The sequence below is a fragment of the Chanos chanos genome, chromosome 15 (assembly GCF_902362185.1).
Source record: "Chanos chanos chromosome 15, fChaCha1.1, whole genome shotgun sequence".
In the NCBI taxonomy this organism is placed as follows: Eukaryota; Metazoa; Chordata; class Actinopteri; order Gonorynchiformes; family Chanidae; genus Chanos; species Chanos chanos.
Window position 1 is genome coordinate 480001 of NC_044509.1, and position 15000 is coordinate 495000.

The 15000-nt window shown below is 41.9% G+C and overlaps 3 protein-coding genes across 4 annotated transcripts in view; 2 read left to right on the top strand and 1 right to left on the bottom strand.

The window, feature by feature from the left end:
* Positions 1 to 346, top strand: part of slc25a15b (solute carrier family 25 member 15b) — a 9971-nt gene extending 9625 nt beyond the window's left edge. The window contains exon 6 of the mRNA XM_030793048.1: positions 225 to 346. Coding sequence (XP_030648908.1) covers positions 225 to 346 — 122 coding nt within the window. The remainder of the gene's footprint in view (positions 1 to 224) is intronic.
* A 1669-nt stretch (positions 347 to 2015) lies between these two features.
* tm4sf21a (transmembrane 4 L six family member 21a) lies at positions 2016 to 9202 on the bottom strand. 2 transcript variants are annotated; one of them, XM_030792752.1, is made up of 5 exons: positions 8814 to 9202; positions 7183 to 7248; positions 6163 to 6296; positions 5848 to 6034; positions 2016 to 2290 (listed from the first exon to the last, which is right to left on the bottom strand). In XM_030792752.1, the coding sequence occupies exons 1-5, from the start codon at positions 8988 to 8990 to the stop codon at positions 2282 to 2284; spliced, it is 573 nt and encodes a 190-aa protein (XP_030648612.1). In that variant the 5' UTR covers positions 8991 to 9202; the 3' UTR covers positions 2016 to 2281. The 2 variants fall into 2 exon arrangements, with proteins under 2 accessions (XP_030648612.1, XP_030648610.1); XM_030792750.1 differs by lacking the exon at positions 2016 to 2290 and having other exon boundaries at positions 5758 to 6034.
* Positions 9203 to 12051: 2849 nt separating this feature from the next.
* Positions 12052 to 15000, top strand: part of LOC115828546 (mannose-P-dolichol utilization defect 1 protein-like) — a 9181-nt gene continuing 6232 nt past the window's right edge. The window contains exons 1-3 of the mRNA XM_030792568.1: positions 12052 to 12586; positions 13001 to 13066; positions 13215 to 13347. Coding sequence (XP_030648428.1) covers positions 12475 to 12586; positions 13001 to 13066; positions 13215 to 13347 — 311 coding nt within the window. The 5' untranslated portion in view covers positions 12052 to 12474. The remainder of the gene's footprint in view (positions 12587 to 13000; positions 13067 to 13214; positions 13348 to 15000) is intronic.

A 15000-nucleotide genomic window follows, 5' to 3' on the forward strand; every position in this document is an offset into this window, starting at 1 on the left:
TTCTTCAAGATGAAAAATTATCAGCCAATTCTGAGATGGTGTGGTGGAAAGATTTTCCCAGTTTGGTTGAAATGACACGGAATGACCCAGGACTGAATTATTAGTGTGTGATACTTTTGTTACCTTTTACTTCCTTTTAACCGATACTCCAAATGTCTGGCCTGTTACTTTCTTTGCAGCACCTTCCATATTTTTTACCTTTTATTCTCTTTTCACCACTGTAGGTGTCCGCGCCCTGTACTCTGGTCTGACTCCCACCATGATCCGGACATTCCCAGCCAACGGAGCTCTCTTCCTGGGATACGAGGCCAGCCGCAAGATAATGATGGAGCAGTTTGACAGCTGAAATTACTCCCTGCCTTATGTTTAGCTTTATATTTTTTCCTCTGTGTCTCTCTTTTAGAGTCATACACACTCTTACAGACAGCACCCCCACACTCCCATTACGGTCTGTCCCCTGCACCTAGGCGGACTGGGCTCGAACCCTCAGTATGTACTCAGTAGGATGAGACATATCATCTCTATCTTGGCAGCTCTGGGGCCCTTGTCCAGACTATTCTGACATCCGTACACATTCACTCCACTGTAAGACCTTACACATTCACTCCACTTTAAGACCTTACACACTCACCCCACTTTAAAATCTTACACATTCAGTCCACTTTAAGAGCTTACACATTCACTCCACTTTAAGACCTTATACATTCACTTCACTTTAAAACCTTACACATTCACCCCATTTTAAGACCTCACACCTTCATTTCACTTTAAGACCTTACACCTTCACTCCACTTTAAGACCTTATACATTCACCCCACTTTAAGACCTTACACATTCACCCCACTTTAAGACCTTACACCTTCACTCCACTTTAAGACCTTACACACTCACTCCACTTTAAGAGCTTACACATTCACTCCACTTTAAGAGCTTACACATTCACTCCACTTTAAGACCTTACACACTCACCCCACTTTAAGACCTTACACACTCACCCCACTTTAAGACCTTACACACTCACCCCACTTTAAAACCTTACACATTCACTCCACTTTAAGAGCTTACACATTCACTCCACTTTAAGAGCTTACACATTCACTCCACTTTAAGACTTTGAGTGGTTGAGCACGATGGATTTTGCACAAGTGAGTGATCTGTGTCCCTGAGACTTATTACAAACCACCAAACAGACATTCACATTTTCATTCTGCGTTTTCATACTTGGTTTTCATGCAGATTGTCACATTCTGTTTTTACGCTGCATTTTCACACTGTTTTCAAGCTGCATTTTCAGATGTTTCATATGCAAGGTTTTGTGGACACAGAATGTGTACTGTGTGTGTGTTTGTGTGTGTGTATGTGTGCGCGCGTGCATGCGTGCATGCATGTGTTTGTGCGTGTGCGCGTGCATGCATGTGTGTGTGTGTGTGTGTGTGTGAGAGAGAGAGAGAGAGAGAGCTACACTCTCAGTTGTGAGACCTTTTCTCTTTTTTATCCTCATCACAGGCCTTTTGGCTCTGACTGAACAGCAGTGGTTCAGGTCCCTGAACAGATTTGGGGTGTTCAGGTGTGTCAGTGGTTCAGGTCCCTGAACAGATTTGGGGTGTTCAGGTGTGTCAGTGGTTCAGGTCCCTGAACAGATTTGGGGTGTTCAGGTGTGTCAGTGCTTCAGGTCCCTGAACAGTTCTGTAGCTGTGGAACTCATCTAAGCCTTTAGATGATTTTGTGAGGATGTGCGGTGTGTTATGAAAGCCTCGTATGTCTATGTTTTTTTTTTTTAAATTTGATTTGTTTTTAAATTGTTTGTTTTTAAATTCTCCATGAGCAAGTCTTTGCCTCAGAATGAAACATTTACATAGGCCAGTCAGACACACAGACACACTGATTCCACAGTTCTACACCAGTGTACACACACACACACACACACTTCAGTCCATTTCAGCTTCAGTCAGAACAAATGAAACCCAGGACCTGACTTAATCTTGAACAGATCAGTAGTTTTATATAAACTGGATTTTAATTTTTATTTTGATTTTTTGTAGTAATTATACAGAGAGAAGAGGTCGGCTTTTATTGAAAAATGTATTAGTGTATTTAAGAAATAAATTTACAGCATTAAAAGTTACACTGTGTGTATTGTGTTTTGTATTCATTCTTGCTGTTAATGAGTTTAAGCTGAGTAGGAAATAGCACTGATTTCATTACAATTATGAAAGCTAATCCACCAGGGGGCGCCAGAGAGCCTACTGTTGGCATGTGACCCAGAGCGCACAGAGAAGATTTACAAAACCTGCAAGATGAAAAAAGGGCGGTTAATGGACTCTACAGCCAGACAGTGAAGAGTTATGTTTATATTTAGATCAACCTTCCACAGTCCTATTGTCTACAGTGAGAAGTAGGCTAATTATTACAATACTGACAGCCTACCATCACAGCCAAAAATCTCTCTTTAGGGTTATGGTAGTTAACTGAAGACAGGAGTTGTGTTGTTGGGTTATGGTAGTTAACTGAGGACAGAAGTTGTGTTGCAGGGTTATGGTAGTTAACTGAAGACAGGAGTTGTGTTGTTGGGTTATGGTAGTTAACTGAAGACAGGAGTTGTGTTGTTGGGTTATGGTAGTTAACTGAGGACAGGAGTTGTGTTGTGAAATGCTGACTGACTGGCACTTTGTGTAAAGTCTCTCTCTTTTCCTGCTGTGTCCCTCCACAATGAGACCAGTCTGAGCTGGAGGGTGAAAGGGAGTAAGACATTTAACCAGTTAATGATAAAACTCTCACACTCACTTGAGAGGAAAGCAGGGTTATGTTGTAGGAAAGCAGGGTTATGTTGTAGGAAAGCTGTAGGGTTATGTTGTAGGAAAGCAGGGTTATGTTGTAGGAAAGCAGGGTTATGTTGTAGGAAAGCAGGGTTATGTTGTAGGAAAGCTGTAGGGTTATGTTGTAGGAAAGCAGGGTTATGTTGTAGGAAAGCAGGGTTATGTTGTAAGAAAGCTGTAGGGTCTGTTTGTTAAGGGTGGCATTCCTCGGATTAGTTATCTGTTCCTCAGAGATGCATTCAGAACCTCAGAGATGGCGTTAATGTGTAAATTAACATGTCAAACAAGGTTGGGCTCCGTTCAGAACTTTGGAACTGACTCAATCAATTCACAAATTTGCATTTGAACTGAATTAGCCACACCCACCGGCAGTGGGATTGTCATTGGAATTTAAATGACAGGAAGTGATGGTCATTCAGCAAAATTCAAAACACGTGCACACCAATCAAACTGGCAGATTATAACCCTTTACCCTAACCCTAACCCAGGAATCATATACATATACACTGATATACAGTCATGTGATACCATGATTTGCACTCTGTATTTTAATTTAATATTTGTATTTCTAATAGGCTATAATTGCCTAACTTCTGAAGGATTATTAACACCGCGTGTCCACTGCAAAACTAAAATCTGTGTATTAGTTTGATTTCATTTTGAAGGCCGATATGTGAAGGATTAAAATGGTGCATTCTGGGAAATGCATTATTTCTGCTGCATTACAAAATTGATTAAAACAATTACATAAATACATTATTCTTGACCATTCATTCAAGGAATCTGAAAATCAATGGTTTCACTCCTGTAACAATACATTATATATATATTACATCTATATAGGATGTTATGTATAATACAGTGTCTACATACATGTGTTCATATAATAACCTGTGTTATGTTTGATTGGCACTGATGTATTAGGCTCTTTATTCGCATTGTCTATATCTCTTATAGAGTGTTCCACTCCAGTTCAAATTAAATTTGAATAGAAGAATTGAGAAGAATAGGAAGAATAGGAATTATTGAGTATTCTCAATTCCAATCTGAACTGAGGTCAGCCTTGGCATAATAATTGGATATACCATCTGTTTGTGAATACCACTCAACCTTGAGAGCAGATTAAACATGAGCTGTGTGGACACACAGGCCCAGAGTGTTTCCACCACCTGTGACGGAGCAGAGTCTCCACAATCTGCCTCCTCCGTCACCATTAAACACGTTTACAATCTGTCCTCCTTTACCATTAAATACCCTCACAATCTGTCCTCTTTTACCATTAAACACCCTCACAATCTGTCCTCCTTTACCATTAAACACTTTCACAATCTGTCCTCCTTAACCATTAAATACCCTCACAATCTGTCTTCCTTTACCATTAAACAATTTTACAATCTGTCCTCCTTTACCATTAAACACTTTCACAATCTGTCCTCTTTTACCATTAAACACTTTTACAATCTGTCCTCCTTTACCATTAAACACTTTTACAATCTGTCCTCTTTTACCATTAAACACTTTTACAATCTGTCCTCCTTTACTATTAAATACCCTCACAATCTGTCCTCCTTTACCATTAAATACCCTCACAATCTGTCCTCTTTTACCATTAAACACCCTCACAATCTGTCCTCCTTTACCATTAAACACTTTCACAATCTGTCCTCCTTAACCATTAAACACTTTTACAATCTGTCCTCCTTTACCATTAAATACCCTCACAATCTGTCCTCTTTTACCATTAAACACCCTCACAATCTGTCCTCCTTTACCATTAAACACTTTCACAATCTGTCCTCCTTAACCATTAAACACTTTTACAATCTGTCCTCCTTTACCATTAAATACCCTCACAATCTGTCCTCCTTAACCATTAAATACCCTCACAATCTGTCCTCCTTTACCATTAAACAATTTTACAATCTGTCCTCCTTTACCATTAAACACTTTCACAATCTGGCCTCCTTTACCTTTAAACACTTTTACAATCTGTCCTCTCTTACCATTAAACACTTTTACAATCTGTCCTCCTTTACCATTAAATACCCTCACAATCTGTCCTCCTTTACCATTAAATACCCTCACAATCTGTCCTCCTTTACCATTAAATACCCTCACAATCTGCCCTCCTTAACCATTAAATACCCTCACAATCTGTCTTCCTTTACCATTAAACAATTTTACAATCTGTCCTCCTTTACCATTAAACACTTTCACAATCTGTCCTCCTTTACCATTAAACACTTTCACAATCTGGCCTCCTTTACCTTTAAACACTTTTACAATCTGTCCTCTTTTACCATTAAACACTTTTACAATCTGTCCTCCTTTACCATTAAATACCCTCACAATCTGTCCTCCTTTACCATTAAATACCCTCACAATCTGCCCTCCTTTACCATTAAACACCCTCACAATCTGTCCTCCTTCCCCATTAAACACTTTCACAATCTGTCCTCTTTTACCATTAAATACCCTCACAGTCTGTCCTCCTTAACCATTAAACACTTTCACAATCTGTCCTCCTTTACCATTAAACAGTTTTACAATCTGTCCTCCTTTACCATTAAATACCCTCACAATCTCTCCTCCTTAACCATTAAATACCCTCACAATCTGTCCTCCTTTACCATTAAACACTTTCACAATCTGTCCTCCTTAACCATTAAATACTTTTACAGTCTGTCCTCCTTTACCATTAAATACCCTCACAATCTGTCCTCCTTTACCATTAAAAACTTCCACAATCTGTCCTCCTTAACCATTAAATACTTTTACAGTCTGTCCTCCTTTACCATTAAATACCCTCACAATCTGTCCTCCTTTACCATTAAACACTTTCACAATCTGTCCTCCTTTACCATTAAACACTTTCACAATCTGTCCTCCTTTACCATTAAACACTTTCACAACCTGTCCTCCTTTACCATCTGTTAAATACTCTCACACTAAAAGAACCCACATTCAGAGGGCACTGAGCCCTTCTTGCCCAGTGTCAGGGTCATGCCCGCCTTCTACTTTGCCATCTCACCTCTTTATTCCTGCAGGTGCCACAGAGGCAGCCAAAGAGTCCGTTGATCATTTGAGTGGCACAGAATACCAGCTGCAGGCTGCTGGTGATGAGTAGAGTGGAGAACAGGGCCACATTAAACTCCACCACGTTCTTGGGTTCCATGCACTTGCTCCACTGGTCATGATGCCCGAGGTAACTCCCCTTACTAACACGCACATCCACACACGCAGAGGGAGAGAGCCAAATGAGGGGGCTCACATTAATATTTCCTGTACAAGGCAGGCTTTTACCACAACGCAGTCATTACTGCAGTCATTTTTATATATAACTCACCTGTCTTCGAAGGGAGTGCCCCAAAGTAGGATACCTCTGCAGTATGGGCCGTGTATCAGGCCTAGCAAAGCCACAATGAAGCTGTAGAGGGCGCCAGCTACGCCCAATGCTGCAAAAGCAATAGACAGGAACATCTACAGGGACATAAGAAGGAAGATGAACTTTACCACGGTTTTCTGACAAATTCATACAGATACGGTTTTAGGCGTGGTTTGCGTGGTTTGCATGGTCGTCCCGCTGGGACAACCTCAGTTATTGACTGCATTCCAGATCAATGATCTTAGTGTGTCTGCTCCTATGGCTAACAGCGCGGACACATTTACACCTCGGTTCCCATTCATTATACCCTTTTTTAAACATACTTTAAATTGCGTTATTTTTTTCTTCTGTGTGTTCCTTTTTAAACCTCTTTTTCATTTGTATTTCTTGTTGTGTTACTGTTCTATGAAGTACTTTGAGTTATGACTATGGTATACACAAATGAAATTTTCTGTTGTCGTTACTGTTGTGTTCATCGCAGTAGCGGTAGCAGTAGTTGTGTGAGTGGTAGCCGTGCTAACAGTAGTAGTAGCAGTGCTAACAGTAGCGGTAGCAGTAGTTGTGGGGGTGGTAGCCGTGCTAACAGTAGCGGTAGCAGTAGTTGTGGGGGTGGTAGCCGTGCTAACAGTAGCGGTAGCAGTAGTTATGGGAGTGGTAGCCGTGCTAACAGTAGCAGTAGCAGTGCTAACAGTAGCGGTAGCAGTAGTTGTGGGAGTGGTAGCCGTGCTAACAGTAGCGGTAGTTGTGGGAGTGGTAGCCGTGCTAACAGTAGCGGTAGTTGTGGGAGTTGTAGCCGTGCTAACAGTAGCGGTAGTTGTGGGAGTTGTAGCCGTGCTAACAGTAGCGGTAGTTGTGGGAGTTGTAGCCGTGCTAACAGTAGCGGTAGTTGTGGGAGTTGTAGCCGTGCTTACAGTAGCGGTAGTTGTGGGAGTGGTAGCCGTGCTAACAGTAGTTGTGGCGCTAGTGTATTGTGTAACTCACCCCACAGCGGTTTGCACAGCAGCCCCCTGTCCCTGTCAGATGGATGTAAAGTGCTGGGATCAACACCTGAGCAAGAAAGAGAAGAAAGTGATGTAGTTTTTTCTGTTTAATAACACATACAAGCATATCTTTCTGTCTATAGCTTCATTTACAGTAGAGAGAGTGACAGAGAGTGTTTGTAAGACAAAACCTGCATTCTGGAAAGACATTGTTCATGGCTCTGAGTGTGATGGCAGATAAACCTGGAGCTGTCTCTGACTTTATTGTGAGCATAGGGGAAATTTCTGTTCTACACTAGGCTTTTAATCAGAGACCTCACCCAGGACACATGACACACTCACACACACAAAGATGCCAGTGTCCAAACCACACACACACACATACAGTCTCAGTGTGCAGAATCTACATACACACACACACACGCATACATACACACACACACACTGTCAGCATGCAGACTCTAAAAACACACACACACACACACATAGTCTCAGCGTGTAGACTCTGAATACACACACCACAGTCAGATCACTCTGAACAATGGTGTGTCCCTCTGGAATAATCCAGATAATGTCAGATCTCAGGGGTCATTCCGTTTCATATTCACCAGTCTCTGGGCCACTCCCAGTCCACTCCCTGATTACATGTCAGATATCCAGATAAACCACAAGCCAACACTGCCATAGCAACAGTGCAGCACAGAACTTAACTTTGGCCAATAATCAAATCTAATAATCATTCAGGAGCTCAGTAAAATGCCACATTATGGGGTTTAAGATGGTGAGGCATAATGTTCTGTGTGTTCAGTCAGAGAGGCTCCTGTTTGTGTGTAGAGAGGTTTAAACCTCTGTCTGCTTCACTCCAAACGAACCTCTGATTATTCCCTCACCACATACACATCCAGTCTCCACACACACACACACACACACACACACACACACACACACAGTAATCTGCCTGAGACATAGACAGACAGAGATGTGCTTGATGAAGACTTCATAATACTTTAATGATATTCATGTGTGATGTGCTCTGGGGATAAGGCACATACTCCTATGAATACATGGTTCTGTGATCATATCGGTCATATTCATCTGTGAACAGTATGATATGCCAGTCATAAAAATATGACAAAACTTCTTCACTTCACATCACATCACATCACATCACTTCATTTAATTTCATTTCATTTCTTCTCTCTCTCTCTCTCTCTCTCTCTCTCTCTCTTTCTCGCTCTCTCACAGACACACACACACACACACACACACACACACACACTTGTACTTCTATCTTTGTGAGGACACTCATTGACATAATGCATTCCCTAGCCCCTTACCCTAACCTCAACCATCACACCTAAATGCCTAACCCCAACCCTAACCCTAATCCTGACCTAAACCTAATTCTAACCTGAATCCTAAAACCAAGTCTTAACCCTCAAACAGCCCTTTGAAGAAGTGAGGACCAGCCAAAATGTCCTCACTTTCCCAAAATGTCCACACTCGCAAGGTCTAAAACCCAAACTGGTCCTCACAAGGGTAGTTGTACAAGTACACGCACAGACACACACACACACACACACACACACACACAGAGTAACCTGTTTTATGAAGAGAAAATATTGTTCTCACCATTAGTCCTCCTCCGACCAGTCCTCCCATGTATTTCACCTGCACTGTGAGCTGGCCATTCTGGGCATATTTCACGTCCCAGCCTGGGAAAAACAGGAGGATATTACAAATGATGGAAGTGACAGCCAGTGGGTATAAGATCCCAGCGATGCATCGTGAGCACTTCCCCGTACACATGCTGTTCTCCTGCTGATTTTAGAAAACTCAATAAAAGGTGTTGGTAAAAAAAAATTACTTGGTCTTCTCTGATTTTAAACCAGAGGAAAAATTCTCAGGAAAAACAGCAAGTAAAATAATACTGAAATGGGAAAACAGGAAAAAATAACTGTTCTAGAAAACTAATTACAAAAAAATGCTGTTCTAGAAAATTAACGTAAGTTTGTGTGGATGTTTTCCCTGTTTCCTCCAACGTCGAGTGGGAAGGCAGAACAGGAGAGAAGATTAAGTATAGGAGGTGGACCTGTGTGTGCATATGTGTGTGGGCGTGTGTGTGTGTGTGTGTGTGTGTGTGTGCGCGTGCCTGTGAATCAGATAGCATTTACAGACTACGCCATGTACACATACAGTAGATCACCATTAGAGTATTTGACAGAAATACTGGGCTCTGAGTTCACCAGTCTTTACAAATCTCTTCTCTGCTTTATTTTATTTTACCCATGGTAACAGTTGATGACCATTTTAGTGAAATGTTTCAACCACAGAACTGACACTCAACATACACAAATACATAACATAAACATTCAAACATTGCGTTATTCAGCCCTGGTACACACCGTATTCACCACAGTGAAGTATCTGGAATGCTCTCCTTTTAGCCTTTTTACTGTCGCCCTTTTCATGTTAATACATCTGAGTGCACAGACACTGGCTACTTGCCTAAGGATTGGTTGCATAACTTCCACATTACTTCTCTGGGAGTTATTTGTGTGGCGCCCCCTAGTGGCTGTTGACTATATAAGTAGACATGAACTTGCAGCGACTCTGGGTAATAAATACTTAGGCGTGCCACAGAATGACTAACACACAGTGCTAGTTCATTTTACACAATCCGTATGCCTTGTTACCACAGATACAAAACGCTGCATTCACACAGGAGTGCTGCACACCACACACATGTGAGGGACCCAGATTATACGTGACACACACATCTGTACATATATGTATTTTTATCTTTATACATATGTAAACCTGACACATAGATTCATATTATTTTCTCTTGATCCATGAGTGCTAAGGGCATATAGACATCATATAAAGTCAAGCCACAAACTTCAAAGAAAAACAATGTTTGACATGATGTGTCTTTCCTCAATGAAGATGCTGTTCAAATAATGACATTAGGAGTAATGACAAAGCAAACATGTTCCGTCATTACAAGTTCAGACCATGTTATACTAGCAACTACTACTGACAAAAATACTCATCGAATTCTAAATTAAAACCACACAACGACACAGACAACTAGAACCACACAACCACACAGACAACCACACAGACAACTAAAACCACACAACCACACAACCGCACAGACACTAAAACCACACAACCGCGCAGACAACTAAAACCACACAACCACACAGACAACTAAAACCACACAACCACACAAACAATTAAAACCAAACAACCACACAGACAACTAAAACCACACAAACACACAGACAACTAAAACCACACAAACAAGTAAGACATTACTGTTCTTAGAGTTGTAATAACCCTCATCCTTCTGAGATTACAGTGTTGTCTGTTAATATTATGTATGTGTATGTGTGTGTGTGTGTCTGTGTGTGTGTGTGTGTGTTTTCTGTTTCTTGTTTAGCACCTAAATCCTCCGTTTTAAGAAAACTGTCCATAACTGCTCATTTTTGATTGGTTACTAAGAGAAGAAGTAACTGTTTGGTTGTTTTTGATTGGTTAGTGAGGGAATAAACAACTGCTAGGTTGTATTAGATTGGTTACTGAGGGAGGAATTAATTGCAGGGTCAGTTTTGATTGGTTACTGAAGGAAGAAAAGGCCTTAAATATGAGCAGGCCCTGCTCATTTGATTCTGGCCTACAGATCAACACGTACACACTTATGTTCAGATTTAGATTTGGTCTGGGACTTAGTTTTATTTGTTATTTTCAGCAAAACACATCATGAGGTTTTATGGCATTTACAAAATCACAGTACTAAACAAAACAGAAAAAAATAAAACAAGAAACAAGGTCTTTGTTCAGAATAGATGCATCCAGGGTGTTGGACTGAGAGCTGCAAACAGGGAGCAGTTTGTCCATATGAGACAGTTTTTCTGACAGAGGTAAACAGAGGGGGAAATGGGAGTCACCTTAGAGCCACCTTAGACAGCCACACAGGTGAGGGCTCCACTGTTCACACCTGAGCAGCCTGCATAAGCAACACACTCAGGTTTACTGTCATTTTATAAAGGCCACAGCCAGACAGTGAAGGGCTGATCATATATAAAACAACATTTTCACACAGTCATAAATAAAATAACATTTTCATATGATCATAAAAACAAAAACAACAACATTAATCGCTGTTAATAAGGGGTAACAAAAATCACAGAGCTTAATTTAAAAAGTGTGGGAAGAGGCAGATGGAAAACTAGTACTGAAATATATTTTGTATTGTATGGAATGTATTTGTCTCTTTACAGTTTCAAGGTCATAAATGTGAGTTTAATGATAAGGTTTGGTCGACCTCACCTTCCCCTCTTATCTGACTTCCGTTTTAGTAATGTTTAAACAAACCTACAAACTTCTCTCACAGAACCTCATGTCAGGTACTTTTCCAAAGGTAAGACAGTTATTAGCAAACGCCTTTAAACACTGTATCCACACAGATTCCCTGCTTTGACTCCAGCACCTGTGATCTGACTGCAGTCCCTGTATGTGCATTATGTACACATATGTGTGTGTAATGTATGTGCTTTTTCTCTGGGCTCATTTGGAAAGGGAACAGATTATGGGTGTGCGTGGTGTGTTTGCTTTAGTGTTGGAGAATCCAAACAAAACCATCAGTGTGGACTGTGAACTTTCACGAATACCAGAAACAGACAGTGTCTATATGACTGCGTGCGGGAGGGGGGTCAATCATACATTAACAGAAAGAGAGAGAGAGAGAGAGAGAGAGACTCTCTTCCGTCACATCAGCTCTTTGTAACATTGACGCTGTGGCGCATTGTTCAAAACGGGTTAAACGCAGAATCGTAAACTTGACTTCTATACGAGCAGTGGCATTATTGTACCAACATTTCTAGGGAAACCATAGGTCTGTCATATGGCGATGTATCAAGCAGACATACTGGATTTTTATTGTGCCATTTCCGTGTTAGAAGTTTATAAAATTCACTTAAAAGTTGGGATTCTGAATTTCGCAGACACAAACCTCAAAAGTTATTGTGAAAACCTTAGTGGATCTCGATGTTTTCACGGTAACAAATAGCCTAATTGTACATTTGCATTGGTGCACTGTGATGTTGCCTTTTGAACTGAATGGTGTTAACCTCGACAAAATGAACTAAAGCTACAAACGATGAACTTCAGTTACTACGGGGAGTTGATATGAAATGAATTAATTCGCAGCTGTGGGTACAGCTGATCAGAGACCAGTTAAAACTTGCCCTCAGTTTGGGTCGGTGGGGACAGGAGGAGCTGAACCATGGCCACGTCGGAGCAGGAGGAAATGTCGACGTTTAAGGAATTTTTGCTAACTTATTTTATGCCGGAAAAATGCTACGACCACTTTTTTCTTCATTTCAACATTGCTCATGGTGAGACCTGTCTTCTCTTGGGAAAGACTGAGCATTGTCAGAGAGATATGTAGCCTAAATTGTTAAATTCCATCTGGTTGAAACAACAACTTCAACACTGGCAGGTCAGCCACCCTAATAAGTGGTTTGGAATTCATGTCAAAATGTCTTCCCATAAACTTCGCTCTGGGATTCTCCGCACACTGCTTTTGTCAGTATTGTACCATCATTTCATTCAGAGTTAGTAAGTAAAACCGATACATCGCTGCTGTTTAAAAACTTGTCGAGACGTTTTTCCTGGCACTTAGAATAGTTACAAACTCGCAGGTCATGTTCTGGTGCTTGCTGCCGGCACAACAGAGCTGTAAATATTATGTCTGAAAGGTATTTTATTGTTTACCGTGTGTGTGTGTGTGTGTGTGTGTGTGCTTGCAGTACCTTGTCTGAAGATAACTCTGAGTAAGATAATGGGAATCTGGATCATTGTGGGGACTGTCTTAGGTAAGCTCACACTGGCTGTAATATGTGAGTTTACATACTCTCATTCTCACTCACACTCACAGAGTCCAAAGTTATTCAGTTGCTCAAAAGTGTGGAGTTATTGTCATGAGTGTTTTCTCTCTCTCTCTCTCTCTCCTCTCCTCTCCAGCCCCTTTGCCTCAGATTTTCAAGGTTGTTCGTGCTAAAGATGTGAATGGTCTGAGTTTATGCTCCACTCTCCTGGAACTATTGGCCGTCTCAGCTAATGTAGCCTACTGCATCATACGCAACTTTCCCATTGGGTAACACACACACACACACACACACACACACACTCACTGCATCATACGCAACTTTCCCATTGGGTAACACACACACACACTCACTGCATCATACGCAACTTTCCCGTTGGGTAACACACACACTCACTGCATCATACGCAACTTTCCCATTGGGTAACACACACACACACACACACACACACACTGACTGCATCATACGCAACTTTCCCATTGGGTAACACACACACACACACACACTCACTGCATCATACGCAACTTTCCCATTGGGTAACACACACACACACTCACTGCATCATACGCAACTTTCCCATTGGGTAACACACACACACACACACACACACACACTCACTGCATCATACGCAACTTTCCCATTGGGTAACACACACACACACACACTCATTGCATCATACGCAACTTTCCCATTGGGTAACACACACACACACACACACACACACTCACTGCATCATACGCAACTTTCCCATTGGGTAAGACACACACACACACTCACTGCATCATACGCATCTTTCCCATTGGGTAACACACACACACACACACACACACACACACTCACTGCATCATACGCAACTTTCCCATTGGGTAACACACACACACACACACACACACACACTCACTGCATCATACGCAACTTTCCCATTGGGTAACACACACACACTCACTGCATCATACGCATCTTTCCCATTGGGTAACACACACACACACTCACTGCATCATACGCAACTTTCCCATTGGGTAACACACACACACACACACACACACACTCACTGCATCATACGCAACTTTCCCATTGGGTAAGACACACACACACACTCACTGCATCATACGCATCTTTCCCATTGGGTAACACACACACACACACACGCACACACTCACTGAATCATACCCCACTTTCCCATTGGGTAACACACACACACACACACACTCACTGCATCATACGCATCTTTCCCATTGGGTAACACACACACACACACACTCACTGCATCATACCCCACTTTCCCATTGGGTAACACACACACACTCACTGCATCATACGCATCTTTCCCATTGGGTAACACACACACACACACTCACTGCATCATACGCATCTTTCCCATTGGGCAACACACACACACACACACACACACTCACTGAATCATACCCCACTTTCCTATCGGGTAACACACACACACACACACACTCACTGAATCATACCCCACTTTCCCATTGGGTAACACACACACACACACACACACAGGAACATACACGGCCCTACAATGTATTTTGAGTTGGTCCTTGCGGCATCTGGTGAGCCCACCTCTGTTTCAGTCTCCATTACGCAGCTCAGTGCAGACCACTGCTCTGGGTTTCCCCTTGCCCTCCATGCACGAGATGTGACCAGCCCAGTGTTCCTGATGGAGCAGCAGAATGGGTCTGATGGTTGGGATTTGGGCTTTGCCATCTGATGTTCATGATGGAGGCAGCACTGGTGGAAACACTGAGGGGTTTGACCAATAGAAGAGAGTTTTAACTGCCGCCGCCCCACACGCCTGGATTTTTGTGTTGAGTCAAACTGAGTCGTGAGGCCAGATGAAGGTGCTGATTGCCTTTGTGAATCTATTGTTAACTGTTGGTGGTAGGTGCAGTACTGAATGTCAC